This window comes from Acartia tonsa, chromosome 5 (assembly GCF_053477335.1).
Source record: "Acartia tonsa isolate MP-2025a chromosome 5, ASM5347733v1, whole genome shotgun sequence".
NCBI classification, from domain to species: domain Eukaryota; kingdom Metazoa; phylum Arthropoda; class Copepoda; order Calanoida; family Acartiidae; genus Acartia; species Acartia tonsa.
Genome location: NC_137264.1, coordinates 23516946 through 23540260, shown reverse-complemented (window position 1 = coordinate 23540260; position 23315 = coordinate 23516946). Strand labels below are relative to the sequence as shown.

Sequence of the window (23315 nt, the reverse complement as noted above, 5' to 3'; positions counted from 1 at the left end):
TGAAAGTTTGAAGCTTGTTTAGCTAGTAGTAAATATTGAGATAGGATGAGGAAACACTGCGGAAACTGCGTACACATTTGGAAATTAAAATTCAGCACATCTGATATTGACTTACTAAGGTTTTTATACTTGATTATTGAGGTACTTGTGTTCAAACATCACAGGAATCACTTTTTAAAACGCATAATAAAGAATTCAAATATGTTTAGAATGAAGGTAATATGGAAAATTGGTCAATAAGAGTTTTTACCCTTTAAAAATTGATACAGGAATCATCCTGTTAAGTTTGTAATCAATTCGTAAATCTAAAATGTCATAATAAACGACAAAATCTATCTGTTACGTACAGAAGGTCCCTAAATGTTGAAAATATTCGCTTTTAAAAATACTTTTTTTCTTTCTTTCTGTTATTTATTCTTTCTTCTGTAATTTGATATTTGATTTGTATACTTTGGTCTTGTTTCTAAATAAAAGGAAAAAATTAATTATGAATAGAGTAAAAGAAATAAACAAGGTTGACAATATACATGAGTAGCGATGTACAAAAAAACAAGCACAAACAGACAAAGTGAGTTATCAAGAAGATGTTCAGTTGTCATAACAAAGAAAAGAAAGACTTTTGAAACATGACCTACAGACAGTCCAGATGCGCATAATCTCTACTGAAAATTTCATCTGCCCATCTTCAATAGCAGCCAAGAAAATCACATTCCCCGATGAAGGAAGAACTGACAAAATTACATGGATTGAGTGTTTTTAAGATCTTATTTTATTTATGTGATGCGCTACTCTGTAATATACTAATTTAAGTTATTGTAGTTATGCAGGGAATTTAAGGGATAAGAAGATTAATTAATAGGACAAGTTATGATAAACAAAATATAACCTTTTGTAAAATTATTGGTGGAAAAGTTTGTACACTACTGAAGGTTTTTAAAACCAAATCAAGATTTTTAAAAAGTCTCCAATGGGTTTGAGCAAACGAATGAGAGATTGCGTTATAAACCTTTAGGTACTAGTATAATTTACAGTCCAAAACACCTTCCCTCAACCCTGGTGTAATATGTACAAAGTTATCAAAGTTTAAATAAATTATAACTTCCTCATTCAAAACTAAACTCTTTAGTTAGTTACTTATTAGTTAAAGATTTATATTCCATATCATTTCCAGTCTATATATCTATATCAGCGGTGTCCTAACCCTGTGGTGCTATCCAGTACCCAATATAACCCAACCTAACCTGACCTACAGCATAAACAAACAAACAAATACCCCCTTTATTAAAAAAATAAGAGGGGAGAGAGAAGGCTATAATATTTGCATACCACAAAAGCACCAAACATATGGGAAAGAGCATAGATTTGCATTAGGGACATGCTTTGAACTGTCCTTATGAAAGAACTATGTACTGTCCTTTAATTAGAGCTACAAGGAAATAGCTTTGATTTGAAATATGAGCATGTTTAGAACTGTCCTTGTGAAAGAACTATGCTATGTACTGTCCTTTAATTTGAGTTATAAGGAAATAGCTTTGATTTGAAATTTGAACATGTTTTAGACTGCCCTTATGAAAGAAATATGCTATGCACTGTCCTTTAATTTGAGTTATAAGGAAATAACTTTGATTTGAAATATGAACATGTTATGGACTGTCCTTTTGAAAAATATATGCTATGTACTGTCCTTTAATTAGAGCCATAAGGAAATAGCATGGATTTGTAATATGAACATGCTTTGAATATTAAGTGTAAATACACACACACAATATAAAGTTTTGTTTGAAATGTTATATAACTTTTGTAAAATTTGTAAGTAAAAAGTTTAAATGTCCATTTTACTGTCCGTTTGTCCCAAAGAGCTTCTATCATAATATATACTACTAGCGGCTTCGCCCCTAGCCTCTAGGGGCTTTGCCCCAAGAGGTGATAAAAAAATTAAGGCGAAATTCGTTAAAGGACCAAGGAAATCTTAAGAAAAAAAAAAAAATGGGGGGGGGATTTTTTTGTTTTTGGGGGGTTGGGGGTGTCCCATCCCCCGAGAAAATAGCTTAAAACCACCACAGGACCAATAGGTATATACCCTGAAGAGTAGAATCCAATCGGTTCAGTGGTTACCGAGATCTTAAGAAACAGACAGACAGACAGACAGACGGACAGACGGACAGACGGACAGACGGACAGACGGACAGACAGACATCGTTCTACTTTGTATTATAGATTTTAAAATTTTTTGATTAAATATTGTAGAAACAGTTTTATTCAAAATTTATCTGATATTTAATATTATAAATCTATAGATATAGATGTATAACCAGACAACTGCCTAGATCCCAAAGTTGGGAAACTTTTTCGTCTGCTAGCAAATTGCTTTATGCTCTTTTTTTGCGACTTGGCTGTGTTAATATTATTTTGACGCTATTGGTTGATTTTCAAAGACCCAATTGAAAGTCGGCAAAGGGTCTTCAAGGTGGGAAACAGTTATTAACCCCTTCCCCCTCTACTGTTTTAATATCAAAGAAATATTTTCAGATATAGTAAAAATGCGTAGATCGTCCCAGGTATATTTATTTTCCAGTATGGCTTCAAAACCGATTGATATCCGCTGAATTAGAAACGATTCTCACCCATACTGAAAAAATATTTATCGTATCGTATTATAGAAAATTTAAATGAAATTTTAAGAAAAGTAAAATGAAAACCAGCTGGCCCGAAACTTCGGCCCCTCGGGGATAACAAAACCGGAATTAATATCATAATATTTCGTTTTCCTCTCTGTGGAAAGCTGTCTATGATAGTCACCAATAATAACGTTTTCTTATTCGTTGGCTTTACAACTTTGGAGACTTATATTGAATTTTGAATGGTGTGTTCATCAAGTTAAGTGTCCAAACGTTTCAACCACTAATTGTAATCTATAGAAGGGGGAATTTTGTGTTTCAGCATTGGGGATGTACACCAAGATATTGGCCATTGTCTTATCCCTTTAGATCCTTGGTTATCTAGATATTTTTGTCTTCCATTAATTTATTATTTATTTATGAAAAAACTATAACCATGTTATTTTATTTGTTCTTAGTACTTTTAATTGGTTTCAGTAAATAATTTAAATTTAAATAAGACAAATTTTGTTTATCATCATCGGGAATGTAAATCAATATATCGTTATGTTTTATCCCGTAAGATCCCTTAAAATATTTTTTTTTCATTTTTAGATTGAAGAAGGGGGTAAACCTTGGGCACATGGACGATATGGAGGGGAGGGGTGGAGGGAACATAATGGCTGGATATTTCTACCTGACCATCCCCTTGTTTGTAAAATACAGGTATCTATCTATCTATCTCTCTATCTCTATATGGAGGGGAGGGGTGGAGGGAACATAATGGCTGGATATTTCTACCTGACCATCCCCTTGTTTGTAAAATACAGGTATCTATCTATCTATCTATATATCTCTATATGAAGGGGAGGGGTGGAGGGAACATAATGGCTGGATATTTCTACCTGACCACCCCCTTGTTTGTAAAATACAGGTATCTATCTATCTATCTATATATCTATCTCTATATGGAGGGGAGGGGTGGAGGGAACATAATGGCTGGATATTTCTACCTGACCATCCCCTTGTTTGTAAAATACAGGTATCTATCTATATATCTCTCTATCTCTATATGGAGGGGAGGGGTGGAGGGAACATAATGGGTGGATATTTCTACCTGACCATCCCCTTGTTTGTAAAATACAGGTATCTATCTATCTATCTATATATGAAGGGGAGGGGTGGAGGGAACATAATGGCTGGATATTTCTTCCTGACCATCCCCTTGTTTGTAAAATACAGGTATCTATCTATCTATCTCTCTATCTCTATATGGAGGGGAGGGGTGGAGGGAACATAATGGCTGGATATTTCTACCTGACCATCCCCTTGTTTGTAAAATACAGGTATCTATCTATCTATCTATATATCTCTATATGAAGGGGAGGGGTGGAGGGAACATAATGGCTGGATATTTCTACCTGACCACCCCCTTGTTTGTAAAATACAGGTATCTATCTATCTATCTATATATCTATCTCTATATGGAGGGGAGGGGTGGAGGGAACATAATGGCTGGATATTTCTACCTGACCATCCCCTTGTTTGTAAAATACAGGTATCTATCTATATATCTCTCTATCTCTATATGGAGGGGAGGGGTGGAGGGAACATAATGGGTGGATATTTCTACCTGACCATCCCCTTGTTTGTAAAATACAGGTATCTATCTCTATATGAAGGGGAGGGGTGGAGGGAACATAATGGCTGGATATTTCTTCCTGACCATCCCCTTGTTTGTAAAATACAGGTATCTATCTATATATCTCTCTATCTCTATATGAAGGGGAGGGGTGGAGGGAACATAATGGCTGGATATTTCTTCCTGACCATCCCCTTGTTTGTAAAATACAGGTATCTATCTATCTATCTATATATGAAGGGGAGGGGTGGAGGGAACATAATGGCTGGATATTTCTTCCTGACCATCCCCTTGTTTGTAAAATACAGGTATCTATCTATCTCTATCTATATATCTCTATATGGTGGAGAGGGGTGGAGGGAACATAATGGCTGGATATTTCTTCCTGACCATCCCCTTGTTTGTAAAATACAGGTATCTATCTATCTATCTATATATCTCTATATGGAGGGGAGGGGTGGAGGGAACATAATGGCTGGATATTTCTTCCTGACCACCCCCTTGTTTGTAAAATACAGGTATCTATCTATCTATCTATATATCTCTATATGGAGGGGAGGGGTGGAGGGAACATAATGGCTGGATATTTCTGCCTGACCATACCCTTGTTTGTAAAATACAGGTATCTATCTAACTATATACAATATATATATAATATCTATCTATAAAAAAACACTATATTTCTATATATCTCTTATCTATCATAGAGGATCTGTATTCGAAGGAGGAACGGGGCAGAAAACTTCGAAATTTTAATAAAATAGCCAATACTATGTTACCTGGAAAAACACTTTATTATTATAACTAGCATATAAGCCTCTAGAGGTCTCAAGGGGCACTTGAGAGAGGGAGGGGAAGTCAACCCTCTACTTTATAAGGGCCGATTTCTCTTAAAAGTTTGGAGTTAACCCCCCCTTACTCATTATAAACTTTCCCTGGGCTTTTGAGAATATTGACTGTAAAGGATAGCCGTACAGTTATCCTTTTATGGATAGTGTATATATGAATTTATCTAGATTGGTGAGAAGCTAAATCCTCGAATCCATCCTGTTTCTAATGTTGTTTTCAAATTAAAGTAAGTTTCCTTCATTTTGTGCATTCTTGCAGTAATAGATATTGTATTACACAAGATATATTTTTTATGAAAACTGATTTCTTTTTACAAAGAAAACATATTACTGCATATAACGATTAGAAAACGATTTATTGTACAGTGTGTTTTTTTTTATGAGAACTTTTTTGAAATCAATTTTACCCCACTTATAGTTATCAGAATTTAATGATTAATGGCTTATTTTCTTCGTTTTTAAAAACCATTTATAGAACATCAAAAAATTTCAGTTTTTATTAAAAAAGTACAGTAAAATTTAAAAATCAAAACTTAGGTGTCAACATCTAAAAAAGGTTTTAGCGCATTTTTCTCAAGCTCAAATCTTATACCCTTTGCAAGAAAAAAATTGGATTTTCAGTGGTCCACTTTACGGGGCCAGTTCTCCCTCCCTGGTTGATATATGGCCTTCAAACTTTGATATGTTCTAGTACATGTCCCCAAAAGTATCTGTTTCAATTTTTAACTCTATATCTCAACTTTGAAGCGTTTTGCAGCCATTCTTGCAAAGAGTAGAAGATTTGAGCATGAGAAAAATGTGCTAAAACAATTTTTAGATGTTGACACCTAGGTTTTGAATTTTTGATTTTACTGTACTTTTTAAATAAAAACTGAAATATTTTTTTTATGTTCTATGAATGGTTATAAAAAACGAAGAAAATAAGCCATTAATCATTAAATTCTGTTAACTATAAGTGGGGTAAAATTGCTTTCAAAAAAGTTCTCATAAAATAACACACTGTATAAATAGAAATATTGCAGAAAATGTGTTAGACTTAAATATGTTGCAAAAACCCTTCAAGCTAACATACTTTTACTTTGTTACTTACAGGATGGCATACGAATAAAGATTGTGATGGACGAACTGTCACATACCCATATATATAGAGTTGTTTTGCTATTAAAAATAAAACTAGTGGCTACGTCCTAAAGGCACTCGAGGTGAGGGGGTGGGAAGTCGCCCCACCACCCATTTATAATTTAATTTTTTTCTCGGGGGCTGGAGGTTGGTGGTACCCTCTCCCAAAATATTTGTAAACCTTCAATGGATCTATGAGAAGCTTCATTATAAAAAAGAACAATATAGGTACATATCCTTCGGTACACACAGACAGACAGACACACAGACCTCCCATTACTATTATTGAAGTGGCTTAGAGGGACCAACGCAGCAAAATAATGTCATTTTTTTTAGAATGATCCACGGTTCATTTGAATGGACAGTTAATCACAGATTTAAAGATTTTACTATGCTCCACGCTAAGCTTAGTTTATACAGAGGTAAGTTTCTAAAAGCGAAGCTTTTCTTTAATTAGATTCGGTCCTTCCGTACTTAGTCTTACGCCCGTCCTTCTGTACGTCTGGAACGGATAGTTTTTTTTTAATTTAAGCATGTTAGAATTGTCCTATCGATTTCAAACTTTGCATGGTGATTTTATAAAGAAACAACCCTTAAAAGGCAAAGTCACGAAACCGACACTACCCATTTTTTTATATTTTAGCTGGTGAAAATCTCAAGTTGGGCGTTACCCGCGGACTAAGAAGCATTTTCCCCCAACATACTGTGCCATATCTACCAAGGTATCTCCCAATGACAGGTGTGTCTATAAGTAGCACAACAATAACAAGATAATAAAGATGGGTATAAACCTGTTGATTAAGGAGCATTTTACCCCAACACACTGTAACATATCCATGTATGTCTATTAGTAGCACATCAATAAAAAGATAATAAAGTGGACCAATTGGGGTATGTTTTCCACAACATACTGTACCATATCTACCAAGGTATTTCCTAAGGACAGGTGGTATATATATAAGTAGCGCAGCAATAACAATAAAGTTGGATCTGTAAACCTGTTGAATAAGGAGCAGTTTGAAAAAGTGTATAAATAAGCGTTTGGACACTCAACTTAATAAACCAACCAATCAAAGTTCAATAAAAGTCCCCAAATCTTTTGAGTCACGGATAAAGAAAAACACTTTTTCAAACCAGCCCAATGCCCCCTCCCTCTCCGGCACAAAGTAAATTCATGAGATTATAATGTTCACTTGTTAATCCATGAATACTGTTTCTGAGATCTTTTACTTTAGAAAGATTTCTACATCAAATTGTTAATAAAAATTCTGAACGAAAATATCTTTTCTTATCTCCTTAACAACTTGATTTCTCAGTTATTTTGAAAGAAAACATTTAAAAGTTTAAAAGAAAATTATATTTGGAAGAAATAATCTGGAGCTTTACTAAGTGTCTCAAAAACAGCCATGTGACGTCATAAAAATGAGAGATGGGGGGAAAAGGTGGAAAGAAAACCCCTTAAAAAGAGATGGATAATGCCTCTTTTTTATGACATATCATGGTTAATTTTTTAAGCATTTTGATTTTTTTATCAAGTTCGCAAAAAGCACTAACAGACTTCCCAAATAAAATCTAAAAAATAAATTTAATGGGGGTGGGGAAGGGGTGAAGGTTTAAAGATACTAAGAAATGGAAAAATAGAATAAAATAAATGTTTTTTTGAATAAGAACAAAAAAAGAAGTTCTGGTTTTGATATAAAAATATTTTAAAACTTTTTTTCCTTCTAAATTTTCTTTTCATTTAGAATAAATCTTTTACAATATAATTGGTTAGCAAAATTTGAATGGAGAATAAAGTTTTAATTTTCATTTAATTTAATTTATTGTTGAATATGAACAAGAAGGATTGCTTCAACTAACAGCAAAGCTCATAAGCCTAATATCAAAATGACCCAGACTGACTAACACTATTTTGTTAAGTTTCGCTACAACGGTTAATCCAAGTAGTGCGACGTCCGTCCGTCTGTATTTTTGTCCAGATTAATCTTAATTTCTCTCTATTTGCTTGACAGATTGGGCTCTGTTTTTCATGGAACATACCTTTTGGTCATTTTAAGGTTTTAGGCTATTTTCCTGAGGGTAGAAAAAAAAAAAATTTATAATTGTGGCGATAGGTTGAAGGGGAAGAACCATCTGTTACTAATAGTGGCAAAGCGACTGAAATTTAAAGTTAAAACTGCAATAAAATTTTTACATGCCGTAAGAACATGGTAATAAATTGATTTTCTCTGAACAAAGACTTTTGAAAATTTTTCAATAAATTCTTGTAAAATTAATCTTGTGTCTACCTATCTACATATAAAAATGAATAGATATATTTATTCTTTACAATATCATATATATCTTATAGAATAGAAAGTAAAATAAAATGTTAGGTGGAAAGATATTATTTTATTTAGGGGAGATTTATCTTGTGAGGGTTTTTTTCCCCACCCTAAAAATAGCCAAAAATCTTTAAGAAGCTTTCCTGAAAAAGAGAACCTTAAGGTTTCAATAGTTAGCGAGATCTTACAGACAGACACCTGTTTTATATAAGAATTTAAGATTATTATGAATTTATGACAAATTATTTGATATTTTTTTATTCCTACTTAGAATTAGGTTTTAATTAAACTTTTAACGCTCTAATAAAAGAGCAATGAGAACCTATCATTCTTGTTAAACTTAATCGGACGGATCGACTTGAATTTTTTTGATTAGGTTGATGACAATGATGACACGAAAGGGTCATTTTTGTTAGTAAAATTACTTAAACTGACGGAGGGACGTACGGACTACCACTACTTATTAAGTAGCTTCGCTACCCTACATCTATTTGTTTAGGTTTCCCGGACGTCCAGACACAATGATGACAAGCGAGGAGCATATTGAGGAAAGGAGGGAAGCTCTAGAGGTAGGATTGGCTTTGTCTAATAATTGAACTGAGCTGGATCTTTAAATAATTTAGTGCAGTTGTGAGCCAGAGGTAAGCCGGAGGTGAGCCACAGCTACTGTTAAAAAACATTGATCTTTAACTTTGATCGTGTCAGTGTGGTACAATTTATTTAACTAATAATTATAAAAATGTTTTTACGATAGTTTTGCATTAAAATATTAAAATTAATTGAAAAAATATAAATTTATTAAATACGGCTCAACATGGTCTGGCTCGGTGGCATTACAATATGAGTGTTGCCTGTGAGCCGGATCACCAATGCCATTTCGATTTAAAGACCGATATGAGGTAAGCCACTTTCAAAATTGGCTCGCTTGCCGAGCCGGCTCGGGCAGATCGGTGATTTAAAGATCCAGCTCTGACTTACCTTTAATTGGCTAAATTATATTAAATTTTCTGAGAAATAGGATTTCCTAAGTCTTATGTTGGGCTAAGGAAACCCAGGGATAAGGTATATATCTTATACTGAATTTATTTATTTTTTACTTTGAATTTACAAGCAATAATAAAATAACATTTCTAGATTTAAATTTACCAATAAATAGGCTAGCTAGGAGGAATCTTGTACCTGAATATCATTCTGTACTTTATTTTCTTTGAGCTCATTTAGCTTTTTCATTATAGTTGATAATTTTCAATACCATCTCATAACTGCTTTTTTAAGCCTAGCTGTGAAATAGGCCTGAAATAATGTTATCCCTGCTAATTCCTAGGCCAGCCCTTATTTATTATTTTATACATTTTAATATTTTAAATTTTCACCAGCGGCTTCGCCCCTAGCCACTAGGGGCTTTCCCCCAAGATGTAATTAAAGAAAAAAAATAATTACCTCTGGAGATGCCCCCACAAATTTTAAATAATTTAAAAAATTTAAGTACCTGATGAGAAGCCCCCACTCCACCACCAATTTTAAATAATTAAAAAAAAATTTAGGAGGGATTTTTTTCATTTTTTTGGGGGTTGGGGGTGTCCCACCGCCCAAGAAGATAGCCTAAAACCACCACAGGACCAGTAGGTATATTCCCTGAAGAGTAGAATCCGATCGGTTCAGTGGTTACCGAGATCTTAAGAGACGGACAGACAGACGGAAGGACAGACTTCATTATACTTTGTATTATAGATTAGCTTGGCAGCTATTTCTTTCTATAGCGTATTTTAGATATTGTAATAATTTTAAATTTTTTAGGTGTATCTGAATTCTATTCTGGCTCTGACCTTCTTCAGAGAAACAAGAGAGCTGGTAAGGCTAAGCATTTCTTATCAAATACAGTAGGAAACCGGTATTTAGGCGGCTTTATACCACCTTTTTGTGATACTTTTTAGGTTAGGTTCAGCAAGGCCTACTTTTCATTGATTCAAGGAGTTTACTATGGGAGGGAGGGGATGTAATATAAATTATATTGGAAACCAAAGTTTTTTAACTTTATTCTCTCATTTGATGATTTTAAAACGTTGAGATTCATGATTGCTTCAGTAAAACTAGATTTTCAAAAATTTTTAATCTACAGAAGGGTTATTTTGTTTATCATCTTTGGGGATGTACACCAATTCATCGTCTTATCCCTTTTGATCCCTGAATTTTACTATTTATCTTATTCCTAGATGGAGTTCTTGGATGTGAGCGCCTACAGCTTTCAGAAAGGCGGGATCAAAGGCAAGGAGGGATGGATCAAGAAAAGAAATAGGGATGATATACCATGGAAATTCTCTAGGTAATAATTTGATTTTATGGGGGTGGGCATATGTATTTTAAAGCTCACCCCCTTTTCCCCTCTTCTCCCCAAATGAAAATTGTCTTATTATGTGGAAGGGGGGGGGGGGGGGTGGCAGAAATTTGATGTGAAAATCGTGCTTAAAAATTGCTTGTTATTGCTCATACTAGATCTTTTTTCATAATTTTTTCTTAGAGAAATCTAACACAAGGTATGAAATCAATAGGACTATTATAACATTAATAAATTATTGATCTTTTAATCAATACATTTGGACATACACAAGAACTAATTGTAACTATAGGAAAGCTTGATTTTTAAAAGTACACATAAACTTTTTGACGATGCAACTCTTTAAAGTATATATACACTATCTTCTTTCACAGTGGGCATATATTTCTAAAGTCATTTGAATGTTAAATTCACTCGAGTGAAACAAAAGTATTTTTCTTCATGTCATTTATTCTGAAAAATATTTTAGTAATTTTCATAACCTATGAGAAGCATCGCTGTAAAGGAGAATCATATTGGTACTACGGTACAAAAAGAAAACATACGGACACCCACCCCCAAGTCTCCATGAACAGCAAAAAAAATTAGGGATAAGACAATGGATGCTAAATACATCCCCTTAGAAATTTCTTATTATTATTCGAATTATTTGTTGAAAAGTTTAAACACTGCTAGATTTGACCAACCAATCAAGTTTGTTAAAATTACCCAGCGAATTTAAAACAAATTATTATTATGAAGGAGTGGGATTATAAAACTTTGGGTTTATTTAGCATCTAATGTCCCCTCCCTCCCAGGTGTACAGTATTTTACTGGAAACTAAACTATTCCTAAAACTATTTGTGTCAGTGAATAGTTTGGAGATAAGGGATAATATACACTTTCAGCATTTTTTTTTGTCAGTAAATGGTATCATTTCTTAAAGCACTATCTGTGACACCCCTAGAGGCCACTAGAGAAACTTGAAAGAAGGGGGGAGGTTTAATTTGAACCTCAACTTTATACTTTAGTTTTAAAAAGAAGAGTAAAAATGTATTTGGGGGTATTGTTTTCTCTAGGAAGGGTGGAGGTCCTCCCAAAACCATTATGAATATTCTATAAATGATTTACTGTAAAGAGGAATTATATCGGTTCAGCGGTTAGAGAAAACCTCCACTCAACACACGCAAAGAGACAAACATACTACCACTTTTATAAAATACTAATTATTAGTAATTTAGTAACACTCTGTATAATAGTAAAAAGAATGCTGTAATTAGTTACTAATAATTAAGAAAATAATTAAGTTTTAATAGGAACCTAATATTTTCAGGGAGGGAGGAATAATTGAAGAAAAATATACTGGTACCCATCTTTTGGAAAAAAATCTCTCATTTATTGGTTTAAAAAGTTAAATGTTAATTGAAACTTTTATCCATTAATTATATACACCAGAAGGAGAAATTTTGTTTATCACCATAGGGGATTTACTTCCAATTTTTACTCTATTATCTTATTCCTTGATCCCTGAATATTTTTTACTGAATAGTTTATGCAAAAATATCTTGTCCATGAAATGATATTTATGTAAAATTCAACATACTTGTTACATCAAAGACTTAGTTATGAAAAATGTACTTAACAAGAAAAGATACATAATGAGACGTGCAAAAGGGAGGTGGATCTACCCCCATTGGTCCACCCGTCACACTTCCCCCCCCCTTCCCCCCTAACAGGAGTCTAAACTCTTATTCGTTTACTTAAAAATTTCGGGTTCAACTTCAGTTATTAAATTTCCTTTTACAAAAATATTATTCTACTGAAAGGATAATTTTTTTATCTCAATTTGGGGTTTATCGTCATTTGTCACATCTAGGAAAATAAATGCTACGCTTTAAATTGTTAACAAATGCTTTGTTGAAGTTAAAGTGTATATAAACACTTCATTTATATTTCAATTTCTGCGTTCAAATTATAAACAATGTAAACATGTTTATTCATTGCGTTAAATATTTATATTCATAACAATTATAAAATGACTTCATGCATGTGCAGAAAGATCTCGCTAACGGTCTAACCTTACAGAAATAATATAACTATGTTTTTTAGGTAGTTCTTTCGTACATGTGGAAGTTTTCAATCAACCTGTATACCTTTTCTTGTATTCTTTTATTGAGATAGCTAAGAAGTTATTTTTTTCATTATGTTTACTTTTTAACTTCCTACTGTTTTTTTTTGCTTAAGTTGTAAAGTTTATGGACTTAATTGCCCTTACTCTGAAATATATCATATAATGTGATTTATTGACAACCAGTGGCGTGCACAGGGTTCTTTCAGTGGGGTGTCAAGGTGGTTGTAGAGGGATGAAGGTAGGGGGGGGGGGGGGGGTGCAGATAGTTTCCCTTGATTTAGTCAAAGGGGTGAATCTGAATACACCCCACTTTCTGCAAACTTCTGTGGATAACACTTTGATATTTAATTTTCCAATTTTTACATAATTTCCTTCCTTGATTTAAATGAGTTTGTAACAAACTTAGATTGTTAGCATGTAGTTTTACCTATGCAAGCGGCTACACCCCTAAAGGCCTGTGGAGGGTCCTTGAGGGCAGGGGGGGGGGGGGTAAAGGTCAATCTCCCTCCACTTTCATATCTAGTTTTAATAAGAATTTTTTTATTTTGAGGGGGGTCATTTTTTAAGGGGCAATTTCTCTTGAGGACGTGGTTTTTCCCTCCATCTAAATAGTTATAAACCATCCCAGAACCTTTGAGAAGCTAAAATTAGAAGTTCTCTGTAAAGGAGAATCATATCGGTTCAGTGGTCAGAAAAATCCTTTGATACACGTACACACAGACAGACACACAGAGAACAGTTTACTTTATTATTCGGATTACATGCATTGTACAAGTACAAATAAATCCATCATAGCAAACAAAGTATATTTATTTTTATGAAGAATAACATCAAATATTTTTTTAAAAGTTTAGTTTTGAACTTAATAATAGAATGTGTTAGTTTAGACATTTTAAAAATGTAAAATATTCACAAAAATGAAATATAGGTAAACATGAAATATTGACAATTATTTCAATATTTTATACAGCATACTTTCATACTAAAAATAATTCAGAGGTTGTAGAAATCATAAGAAAAATACAGAAAACGCTTTTAAAAATGCCAAATATTATATTCCCCTAAATCCATTGTTATACTATTACTTAGTATCTATCTATCTATCTATCTATCTATCTATCTATCTATCTATCTATCTATCTATCTATCTATCTATCTATCTATCTATCTATCTATCTATCTATCTATCTATCTATCTATCTATCTATCTATCTATCTATCTATCTATCTATCTATCTATCTATCTATCTATCTATCTATCTATCTATCTATCTATCTATCTATCTATCTATCTATCTATCTATCTATCTATCTATCTATCTATCTATCTATCTATCTATCTATCTATCTATCTATCTATCTATCTATCTATCTATCTATCTATCTATCTATCTATCTATCTATCTATCTATCTATCTATCTATCTATCTATCTATCTATCTATCTATCTATCTATCTATCTATCTATCTATCTATCTATCTATCTATCTATCTATCTATCTATCTATCTATCTATCTATCTATCTATCTATCTATCTATCTATCTATCTATCTATCTATCTATCTATCTATCTATCTATCTATCTATCTATCTATCTATCTATCTATCTATCTATCTATCTATCTATCTATCTATCTATCTATCTATCTATCTATCTATCTATCTATCTATCTATCTATCTATCTATCTATCTATCTATCTATCTATCTATCTATCTATCTATCTATCTATCTATCTATCTATCTATCTATCTATCTATCTATCTATCTATCTATCTATCTATCTATCTATCTATCTATCTATCTATCTATCTATCTATCTATCTATCTATCTATCTATCTATCTATCTATCTATCTATCTATCTATCTATCTATCTATCTATCTATCTATCTATCTATCTATCTATCTATCTATCTATCTATCTATCTATCTATCTATCTATCTATCTATCTATCTATCTATCTATCTATCTATCTATCTATCTATCTATCTATCTCTCTATCTATCTATCTATCTATCTATCTATCTCTCTATCTATCTATCTATCTATCTATCTATCTATCTATCTATCTATCTATTTATCTATCTATCTATGTAGATGGAAGAACTGTGCATGGTTACATGACTTGGCGTCAGCACAGCTGTCTATAAACTGGTCCAGACGCTGGGTTATGGTTCAGGAAATTATTCAAAATTTAACTTTGTTAAAACCTATTAAAACAAGGATGACAACATTCATAAGTAGTTAAGCACAAAAAAATCATTAATAAACAAACGGACAGATTTAATTTTGAAGCAGATGTTTTTTATAAATACATTTTTGTGAATTTTGTAGCATGGCTGAGAGACCGACGTATCAAGTAACTTGTTTGCAGGATAAGAATTGGTAAGAGTCTGGATGAAAATAAACATTCCCATATAAACAACCCCTTAAATAGTGGATGTAAATATTTATTTATTTCCCTGGTATCTCATTTATATCCCTGGCATGATTTTAGAAGATTTTTAATTTTTTTTGGAAGATTTTATAATTTTTATTAATTACTAAAAGAAAGAAAAATGAAATAAAAGGAAATAAATGAAAATTAAAAACCAAAATTAAACCACATTTTAGCATAAAAAGATGAGTTTTTTGTTTAAATGAGAATGATATTCCTGTCCAGTTTTTTGTTTAGGAATGAATATTTCTTACCCTCGTGAAAAAATGATGACCTATCGGTCCATTCCCTCGGGTAAGAAATTTTCATTCCTAAACAAAAAACTGGACAGGAATACATCATTTAAAAAACCCTGCAATTACACGTGTTTATACTTGTTTATTTAAACTATTTTAAAGTGCAAAAAGCAGGAATCTTAAGGGATAAGGCAATGGACTAAAAATGAATTTATGTATTGTACACATCCCTAATTGTGATATTCAAAACAACCTCATATTTAAATTTAAATTATTGGTTAGAAACTTTGGACACTTCTTGCCTTGAACGGATCATTTTAAACTTCACGTTTTTGAGCCAGTGAATGAGATTATAAAACTTTGGGTACCAATTCAATTTACAGTCCAATGTTCACATCCTCCCTGAAGTTAAGATAATATAACTCTTGCTGTGCTTTGAAAGTCAAACTTGAATGTCTATTTGTAATGCAAATATTATATTATTCAATTTTTAATAAACTCAATACTTTTGAACATTGAAGGGCAAATACTCAACAAAATATAGATAACAGGGGTAATTTATGTCATTAATAATCACAGCAATAATCTATGAGATAATCCTTATACCTATCCTATTATATAAAGTAGTAAAGATTTTTGTCTGTAACGAAGTATCTCGATAACAGCTGAACCGATATGTTCTTATAGTTCCTGGGGTGGTTTTAGGCTATTTTTTTTTTATAAAAAGTCTGCTTTAGTTCTGCCCTTCCATATCCCTTCGAATATGAGGCCCCTAGATGCTAGGGCCACAGCCGCTAGTATAATCTAAAGTATGTGTGTCTGCCTGTCTGTGTATCTCTAGCTTAAGCTAACAGCTACAGTTAAGCTTCTTAAATGTCTAGGGAAAGTTTTATAACTATGTTAGGGATGGCTCGTAAGGTAAAACGCCCCTAAAATATCCTACCGTCATTTATTTTACTTTTTATATTTAAAACTAAAATCAAAAGTAGAGGGTAACAATAATGGTGAATTTTAGAGAAGCTTTGCTACTAAGAAGTCTGAATAATTTTAAATCTTATTTTTTTGAATATTTTTTTAGGATACATTTATCGCCTATGTTAATCAAAATACAGGTTAAGATTTAAATTTTTTAGTAGCTATTCTACTTTACAATTGTATGTCAGTATATTTATTTGTACGACAAAATTTAAAATAAGACGTTGACTATTTCTTCTGCAAGGACATAATTTCATTAAAAATTATTTCTTTTAAATTCTTACCTATACATGGATAATGATATGTTTATAATTTATTGTATTTTTTTCCGTGCGTTTTAACTTAACTTAGAAAATTGAATGGTGTAAAATAATTATTTTTCACAATTGATTTAGGAACGTTACAATATGTGCTGTTGTTTGATCAAAATTTTGAGTTTAACGTTGGCTTCAGGAAAACAGGTTCTAGGTAATCATTTACTTTCATATTAGAGGCTTCACTAGTTTCTAGAGCTTCTAGGGAAGACTGAGTGCGGGATGGTAATTGAGAAAACTAACCCTATGATTGCACAACTTTTGTTTTCAAGTTCTAACTATGCTTGGTATTCAGTGGTGCCTGTTTTATTTCCCCTTATCTTGCAAAAAATTGTAACTCGACAAAAAAAGGATACTATTTTTAATTTTTCTTGTTGTGGGTCAAATGAATCAAACATACTTTAGTACAAAAGGGGCAGTTTTTTTTTTCGTCATCCATATGACATTTTCTTGGAGAAAGCTTTGGGAAATATATTTGAAAAAATTTCACTCGTATTTTAGAATACTAGCGGCTTCGCCCCTACCCCCTAAAAAATAGCTTAAAACAACCACAGGACCAATAGGTATATACCCTGAAGAGTAGAATCTAATCAGTTCAGTGGATACTGAGATCTTTAGGGACAGACGGACGGACGGACAGACATCAAGCTATTATGTATTATAGATAATCATATATGACTAAATGTAAACAAAATAACTTGGACTGCTTGTTATTCCTTTGTAGTTGAATAGATTATTGAGTCAGAGTGACCATATAAGTTTCTTTTTTTAGGAAAGGACTTCACTTAGCCAACAGATCCCGTAATTTCTACCTGAAATGCGCCAGCAACCGGTCAACCAAAGAATTTTTCCAGCATTTGAAACAAACAGTAAGTACTTTAGTTTAATAGATACTACGTGGATATTGTATGAAAGAAATTTTGTCGTCAATTTCGATTGCTAATATGCGACCCAAGGGGATAGGGTAAAGTTATAATTGGGGGGGATTTGGGAGGGGGGGTATCTTTATATTAAGAATCATTTGATAGAGTAATAAAAAATCTGGTGCAATATCCAAGTAATTTTATCCAATGAAATAATAATACAAAGAGAGGGAGAAAGGGGGGTGGCAGTTTGTACTGTTGTAAAAAATATGCTTTATATAAGACACATCTAATTAAATTAATAAGAAGCATACTTGAAAGTTAATTAGTTTACTAACTTTGTCATAGTTGTCAGGGAATGAGGGGACATTGGACTGGAAATTTTACTAATACCCAGATCAGATTTATTTCTACATTAACTTATTCGTTGGCTCTTACTTTTGTACTTTTGTTGAATTTTTAATAGTTAGATGTTTTTAATGAAGATTCAAAGCAAATATCTTGTGTGATATATTCATTAGATTCACTTAATTTAAGAAAAATGAATTCCTATGATCATAGGGCTTAATATAATAAGCAAAGCATCACTATAATTAAGTCTTAAAATGTAACTATGTCCCTATCGCATCCTTTATTTTAGTAATTTTGGATAGATTAATACGTATTTTTTATATTTAAAAATAATGTATAAATATATTTATAATAATCTCTAATGTTTCAGTTGAAATGCCGTCCAGCCCTTGACTACACATGTGAGAACCGGTTTGGATCCTATGCTCCCCCGCGGGATGGTGTGGCTAAATGGTTTGTTGACGGAGAGGGATACATGCAGGCTGTGGCTGCGGCCATATCTAAGGTTAGCTGCCACCAGTGAGATTAAGGAATAGGACAGAAGATGATGAATTCGATGAAGTTGATTAGGAAATATTTGAGCAATGATTGAAATTAAGATCTTTGTTCAATCTAACTTTCCTTTACAGTGAAGCTTCATAGATTTCGGGAAGGTTTTTAACTATTTTATCTATCTGAATGAGAAATCGCCTCTAGGGTATTCCCGTTATCCACCCCCGGCGTTATCCTCTTTTTTTTCAATTTTGAAATTACCTCTCTTGTAGATTTATATTATGTTTTTATAAAAAGGACCCAAAGCATTAAGCTAACAAATGCAAAAGCAAGTTGTTTATAACTTTTTGTACCAGTATTATTTATTGCCTTTTGAATGTCCCTTCAATCCCTGGATAAAGTATGAGTAGGCATAGGTCGAAGGGGATAAGACAATAGCTGATAAAGAAAGGGGTAGGTTTCTGGTAGAATCCGTAAAGGTTATGTGTTAAAAGTTTAAAACAGTAGAAGAACGATAAAAATTTATGTTAACTTATTTTAAAAAATTTTGTTTATAGTTTTTTTCAATAAGAAATACACATATTTAGTAAATATTATCGTTCTACTACTATTTTAAGCCTTACAACACACACCTTTACGTATTCTACCTTAAACCTACCCCTCTCTTAATGTACATACCCAATTATAATACATAAAATTAACAAAAAAAAAATGTTGAACCAACGAATAAGAAAATGTTATGCTAATTCTATTCAATTCAGCAATTACTATAAAAAACAGTCAAAAATATAGTTTGCTATAATTTTAAGTGAATTAATTACTTACAGTAGTGTTTATTGTTCAGACTTTTTTCTACAAGAGATTACACGGATACCCAAAGTTTTACAACCACTTTATCTTATTTGTTGGCTTAAAATATTGAATACTTTAATTGAATTAGTTGGTTCCATTTAGTAGTGACTGTAAACTAATAATTTTAATCTAAATAAGAAGTATTTTTTTTAACATTAGGAGTATACTAATATATCGTCCATTGTCTTATCTTTAAGAAACCTAAAGAACCTTCGGTATTATACTATAATCTAATATTATTCTTAGTGTTCTAAAAATAATATGATATGTACAATGTACATCAAACCGAACCGCTTTCCAACTGTGCCAACAATTACCAGGATGGGATCCTCTATAAGTAGCGTAGCAAGAAACTATTTACATTTATTTGTCAGGTCACTTTTGTGACCTTATCTCAGCTTATTATAAATCTAGAAGGACTTTGCTTTTATAGTCTCTTTTATAAATTATTTTTAATTATTATATATGACTGTTTTTTTATTTATATTTTATTTTTTACACCCAGTATACTTAAAATGTATTCAAATAAATCTTAAAAAATTAAAGGGGAAAAACCCTACAATAAAAATACAGCTCCCCTAGATGATTCTGTGAGCCCTTGAAGTGGGAGGGGGGGGGGGGGAGTAGTTGACCTCCCAACTTTTAATTGTAGTTTTTAAAGAAAAATTTCTGGGACGGAGTTTATTTTTCTTTGGATGTTATTGGCACCCAATAGTTATAGTAATAGGACATACGAAAAGCTACACTGTAAAGAAGAACCATATCGGTTGAGCGGTTAGAGAGATTCTTAGGTATAGACAGACAGACAGGCACACACACAGACATACAGAGATCCTTTTACTTTATTATAATGATGAAGCTTTATACATTGCAGGAAAATATTAAAGTTTGTTTTCGAATTCTATATAAATACATTCATACAATATTTATCAGGGCTCTTAGGGACATATAATAAAGTAAACAAAATTTACTTTTCTGTAGATTAAATATTAATTGGGAAAAGTTTTACACCTACTTTGTACAAACTAATTTCTTTTGGATAAAAGTTCCCAAAGTTTTTAAGCCAAGGAATGAGACAATGTGTTTATTAAACTTTGGGTACCAGCATAATTATAGTCACTGACCACTCTCTCCCTGATATTTATGTAAATATATCTGACAAGGAAAATTGCTCTCTGGAGGGTGAAAATTACCCCATAATTGAAATCTTAACGATCTAATACAGTCATTCAGAATATTATTAAAACACATAATAGGATGCTATTACTTTTCATATTTACTAGAGTCTAGGTACCTAGTCTCTAAGGGTTACACCTGAAAAAGATGGGGGGGGGGGGAACATTCGACATTTAAATATTTATTTTGTTTTATAAAAAAAACTTTTATTGAACAAAATCCTAAAGAGGGCGACGCACTCCTCCCCCTTCCAAATAGCCTAAATCATGTCCTTAGCATTTATTAAAATATCAAGAACAATTCATTTAGCCGTTTGCATGATCCTAGAAACACATATGTTGTAGATGATGCTGTGAATATTGGTGCAAAAAATATGACGTAACAAAAAAAATTAGCCAATGAGAGGCCGTTATTGACCAATGGCGGCAATGGTAGTGGACTCTCATTGGCTAATTTTTTTTGTTACGTCATATTTTTTGCACCAATACTCACAGCATCGTTGTAGATTGATTTTATTGCCATTAACCTATCTCTCCTTTTAGGCTAGAGAAGAAATCTTTATAACAGACTGGTGGCTGTCCCCCGACCTTCTGCTTAGACGTGATACAAACGATAGAGAAAGGTGAGGTCTATAGAGTAGCCTTACTTCTCTGAGAGAATTGCATGTTCGGTTTTTGATCGAGAAATCTTTTTCATAAATCTTATGGAATGAGACACTGAATTATAATAATGATAACTTATTGTAACCCCCAATAATAATAAACAAATTTACCCCCTATGTAAACATTGTATCAATGCAATGGCGTGAACAGGGTTTTGCTAGGTTGGTCTTAGAGGAGGTGAAAAAAGAGGATGCAGGGTTTTCCAATCCAAGAAAGGCGTAAACCCCTTCTGCACGCTTATACACTGTTAACTACTTTACTATTTTATCCTTAAAAAATAGAAAACTCAATCAGTTCAGTAGCTATTGAGATCTTAAGCTACGGACAAAAAAAAACCTTACTACTTTTTTAACAGGATTTATATTTTAATTTAATTAGGTGGAGATTGTACAAACTTTTAAGAAATCAAGCCAAGGCTGGAGTTCAAATATCTATTCTTATCTATAAGGTCAGTAACTAATCATCTTTTACAGTTTTATATAATCGCCAAATGCTATGCTAAAGTCAAAGTGTATTTAATTCCATATAGAACTAATATTAAATCTATTTGTCTTTAGAATATTTCCATCTATCGATTCATATCTCTATCCATCTATCTAATTATCATCTATATATATGTATAAATGTATCTATCTATCCACCCATCCATGCATCCATCGGCATCAATCAACCCATCTATCTATTCATATCTCTATATATCTATCTATCCATACATTCTTCTTAATATTCAAAATTATATCTATCTATCCATGCATCCATCATTCAATCAATACAAAAATCCATGCATCAACCAATCCATCTATCTATTCATATCTCTATCCATCTATATATCCATACATCTATCCATCTATCTATTCATATCTCTATCCATCTATCTATCTACATACACATATGTCTATCTATGTAGGAGGTAGCGGCAGTACTGGCTATAAATAGTGAATATACAAAACAAAAGTTATTGAAACATCCAAACATAAGGTAATACATTTATTTTTGTAGTTGCCCGCTGATTCGAAAATGATCCAATGTAATCTTTAAAAAGGTTCCTACTGAAGCTTTGTCAGAAAAATAAAAGGAGGAAGGGGGAAGCCACTTATGTGCATTTTAATTCTAAACATTGAAACTTCTACACAAGGTTCGTGAAATCAAAGGATTAGTACTGTTATTTGTTGTAAAAAAAAACCCGACATAATGAACTTTTGAAGGAATCTGAAATTATTTTACAAAATTTTCAAAGAATTTAATATATATGAAGTTTATCGTTTTAGATTAATAAAATAAAGAATTTCATAAGTTTTTCAATAAAGTTTTAGTCAGAAATTTAATTAAAAGAAATATCCGAAAAGAATTTGGGTATTATTTTATTTTATTGACTTAAGATTTTTTCCTTTTTTTATAAATTAGACAGTAATCGATTTTTAAAAATCAAGAAATTATTTCTAATAAAACTTAAAATCTTTTAAAAAGCAAAGTAAATAATTTTTTCTTATAACGAAGATACTCTACGCTTAGGGTATTACCATACGTCCACCTTTTCACAGGATACAGAGATAAGGGATGCACGTACCAAAAAAAAGCAAAGACAGACAAACGGACTATGCGATTGATAGAGTAAATAAATTAAAATAGATTGAATTTAAAAAAAAATAACAATGAAATTCAGTCATATTTATTATAAATTACTGTTGGCTGCGCTCCTAGCATCTAGGAGCTCTGTAATCGAAGGAGTAAAAGGAGAAAAGTAGTCTAAAACCAAACTTAGATATAAAATTACTTAGCCTAAAATAATCCAGGGACCTATAAGAAGCTTCCAAAATATAAAGAACTCAAGTGGTTCAGTAGTTCTCGAAATCTTTACTATAGACAAAAAAAACCTCATTACTTTATATGATAGTAGAGTAGCTTCACTATTAACAAGATATCATTAACAAAAGAAATTTTAATAAGCTTTTGCAAAACTACTAGAACCAACAATTAAT

At 32.1% G+C, this 23315-nt stretch overlaps 1 protein-coding gene across 2 annotated transcripts in view; it reads left to right on the top strand.

The window, feature by feature from the left end:
* The first annotated feature begins 2533 nt into the window (after positions 1 to 2533).
* Pld (Phospholipase D) overlaps positions 2534 to 23315 on the top strand; it is a 63962-nt gene continuing 43180 nt past the window's right edge. For both annotated transcript variants that reach the window (XM_080160872.1, XM_080160873.1), the window contains exons 1-16: positions 2534 to 2558; positions 3213 to 3323; positions 5256 to 5314; positions 6543 to 6628; positions 6850 to 6928; positions 9030 to 9099; positions 10328 to 10381; positions 10744 to 10853; positions 15076 to 15159; positions 16732 to 16763; positions 17022 to 17094; positions 17713 to 17809; positions 18525 to 18659; positions 21217 to 21296; positions 21715 to 21784; positions 22244 to 22314. In XM_080160872.1, the coding sequence (XP_080016998.1) occupies positions 2541 to 2558; positions 3213 to 3323; positions 5256 to 5314; positions 6543 to 6628; positions 6850 to 6928; positions 9030 to 9099; positions 10328 to 10381; positions 10744 to 10853; positions 15076 to 15159; positions 16732 to 16763; positions 17022 to 17094; positions 17713 to 17809; positions 18525 to 18659; positions 21217 to 21296; positions 21715 to 21784; positions 22244 to 22314 (1229 nt within the window). In that variant the 5' untranslated portion in view covers positions 2534 to 2540. The remainder of the gene's footprint in view (positions 2559 to 3212; positions 3324 to 5255; positions 5315 to 6542; positions 6629 to 6849; positions 6929 to 9029; positions 9100 to 10327; positions 10382 to 10743; positions 10854 to 15075; positions 15160 to 16731; positions 16764 to 17021; positions 17095 to 17712; positions 17810 to 18524; positions 18660 to 21216; positions 21297 to 21714; positions 21785 to 22243; positions 22315 to 23315) is intronic.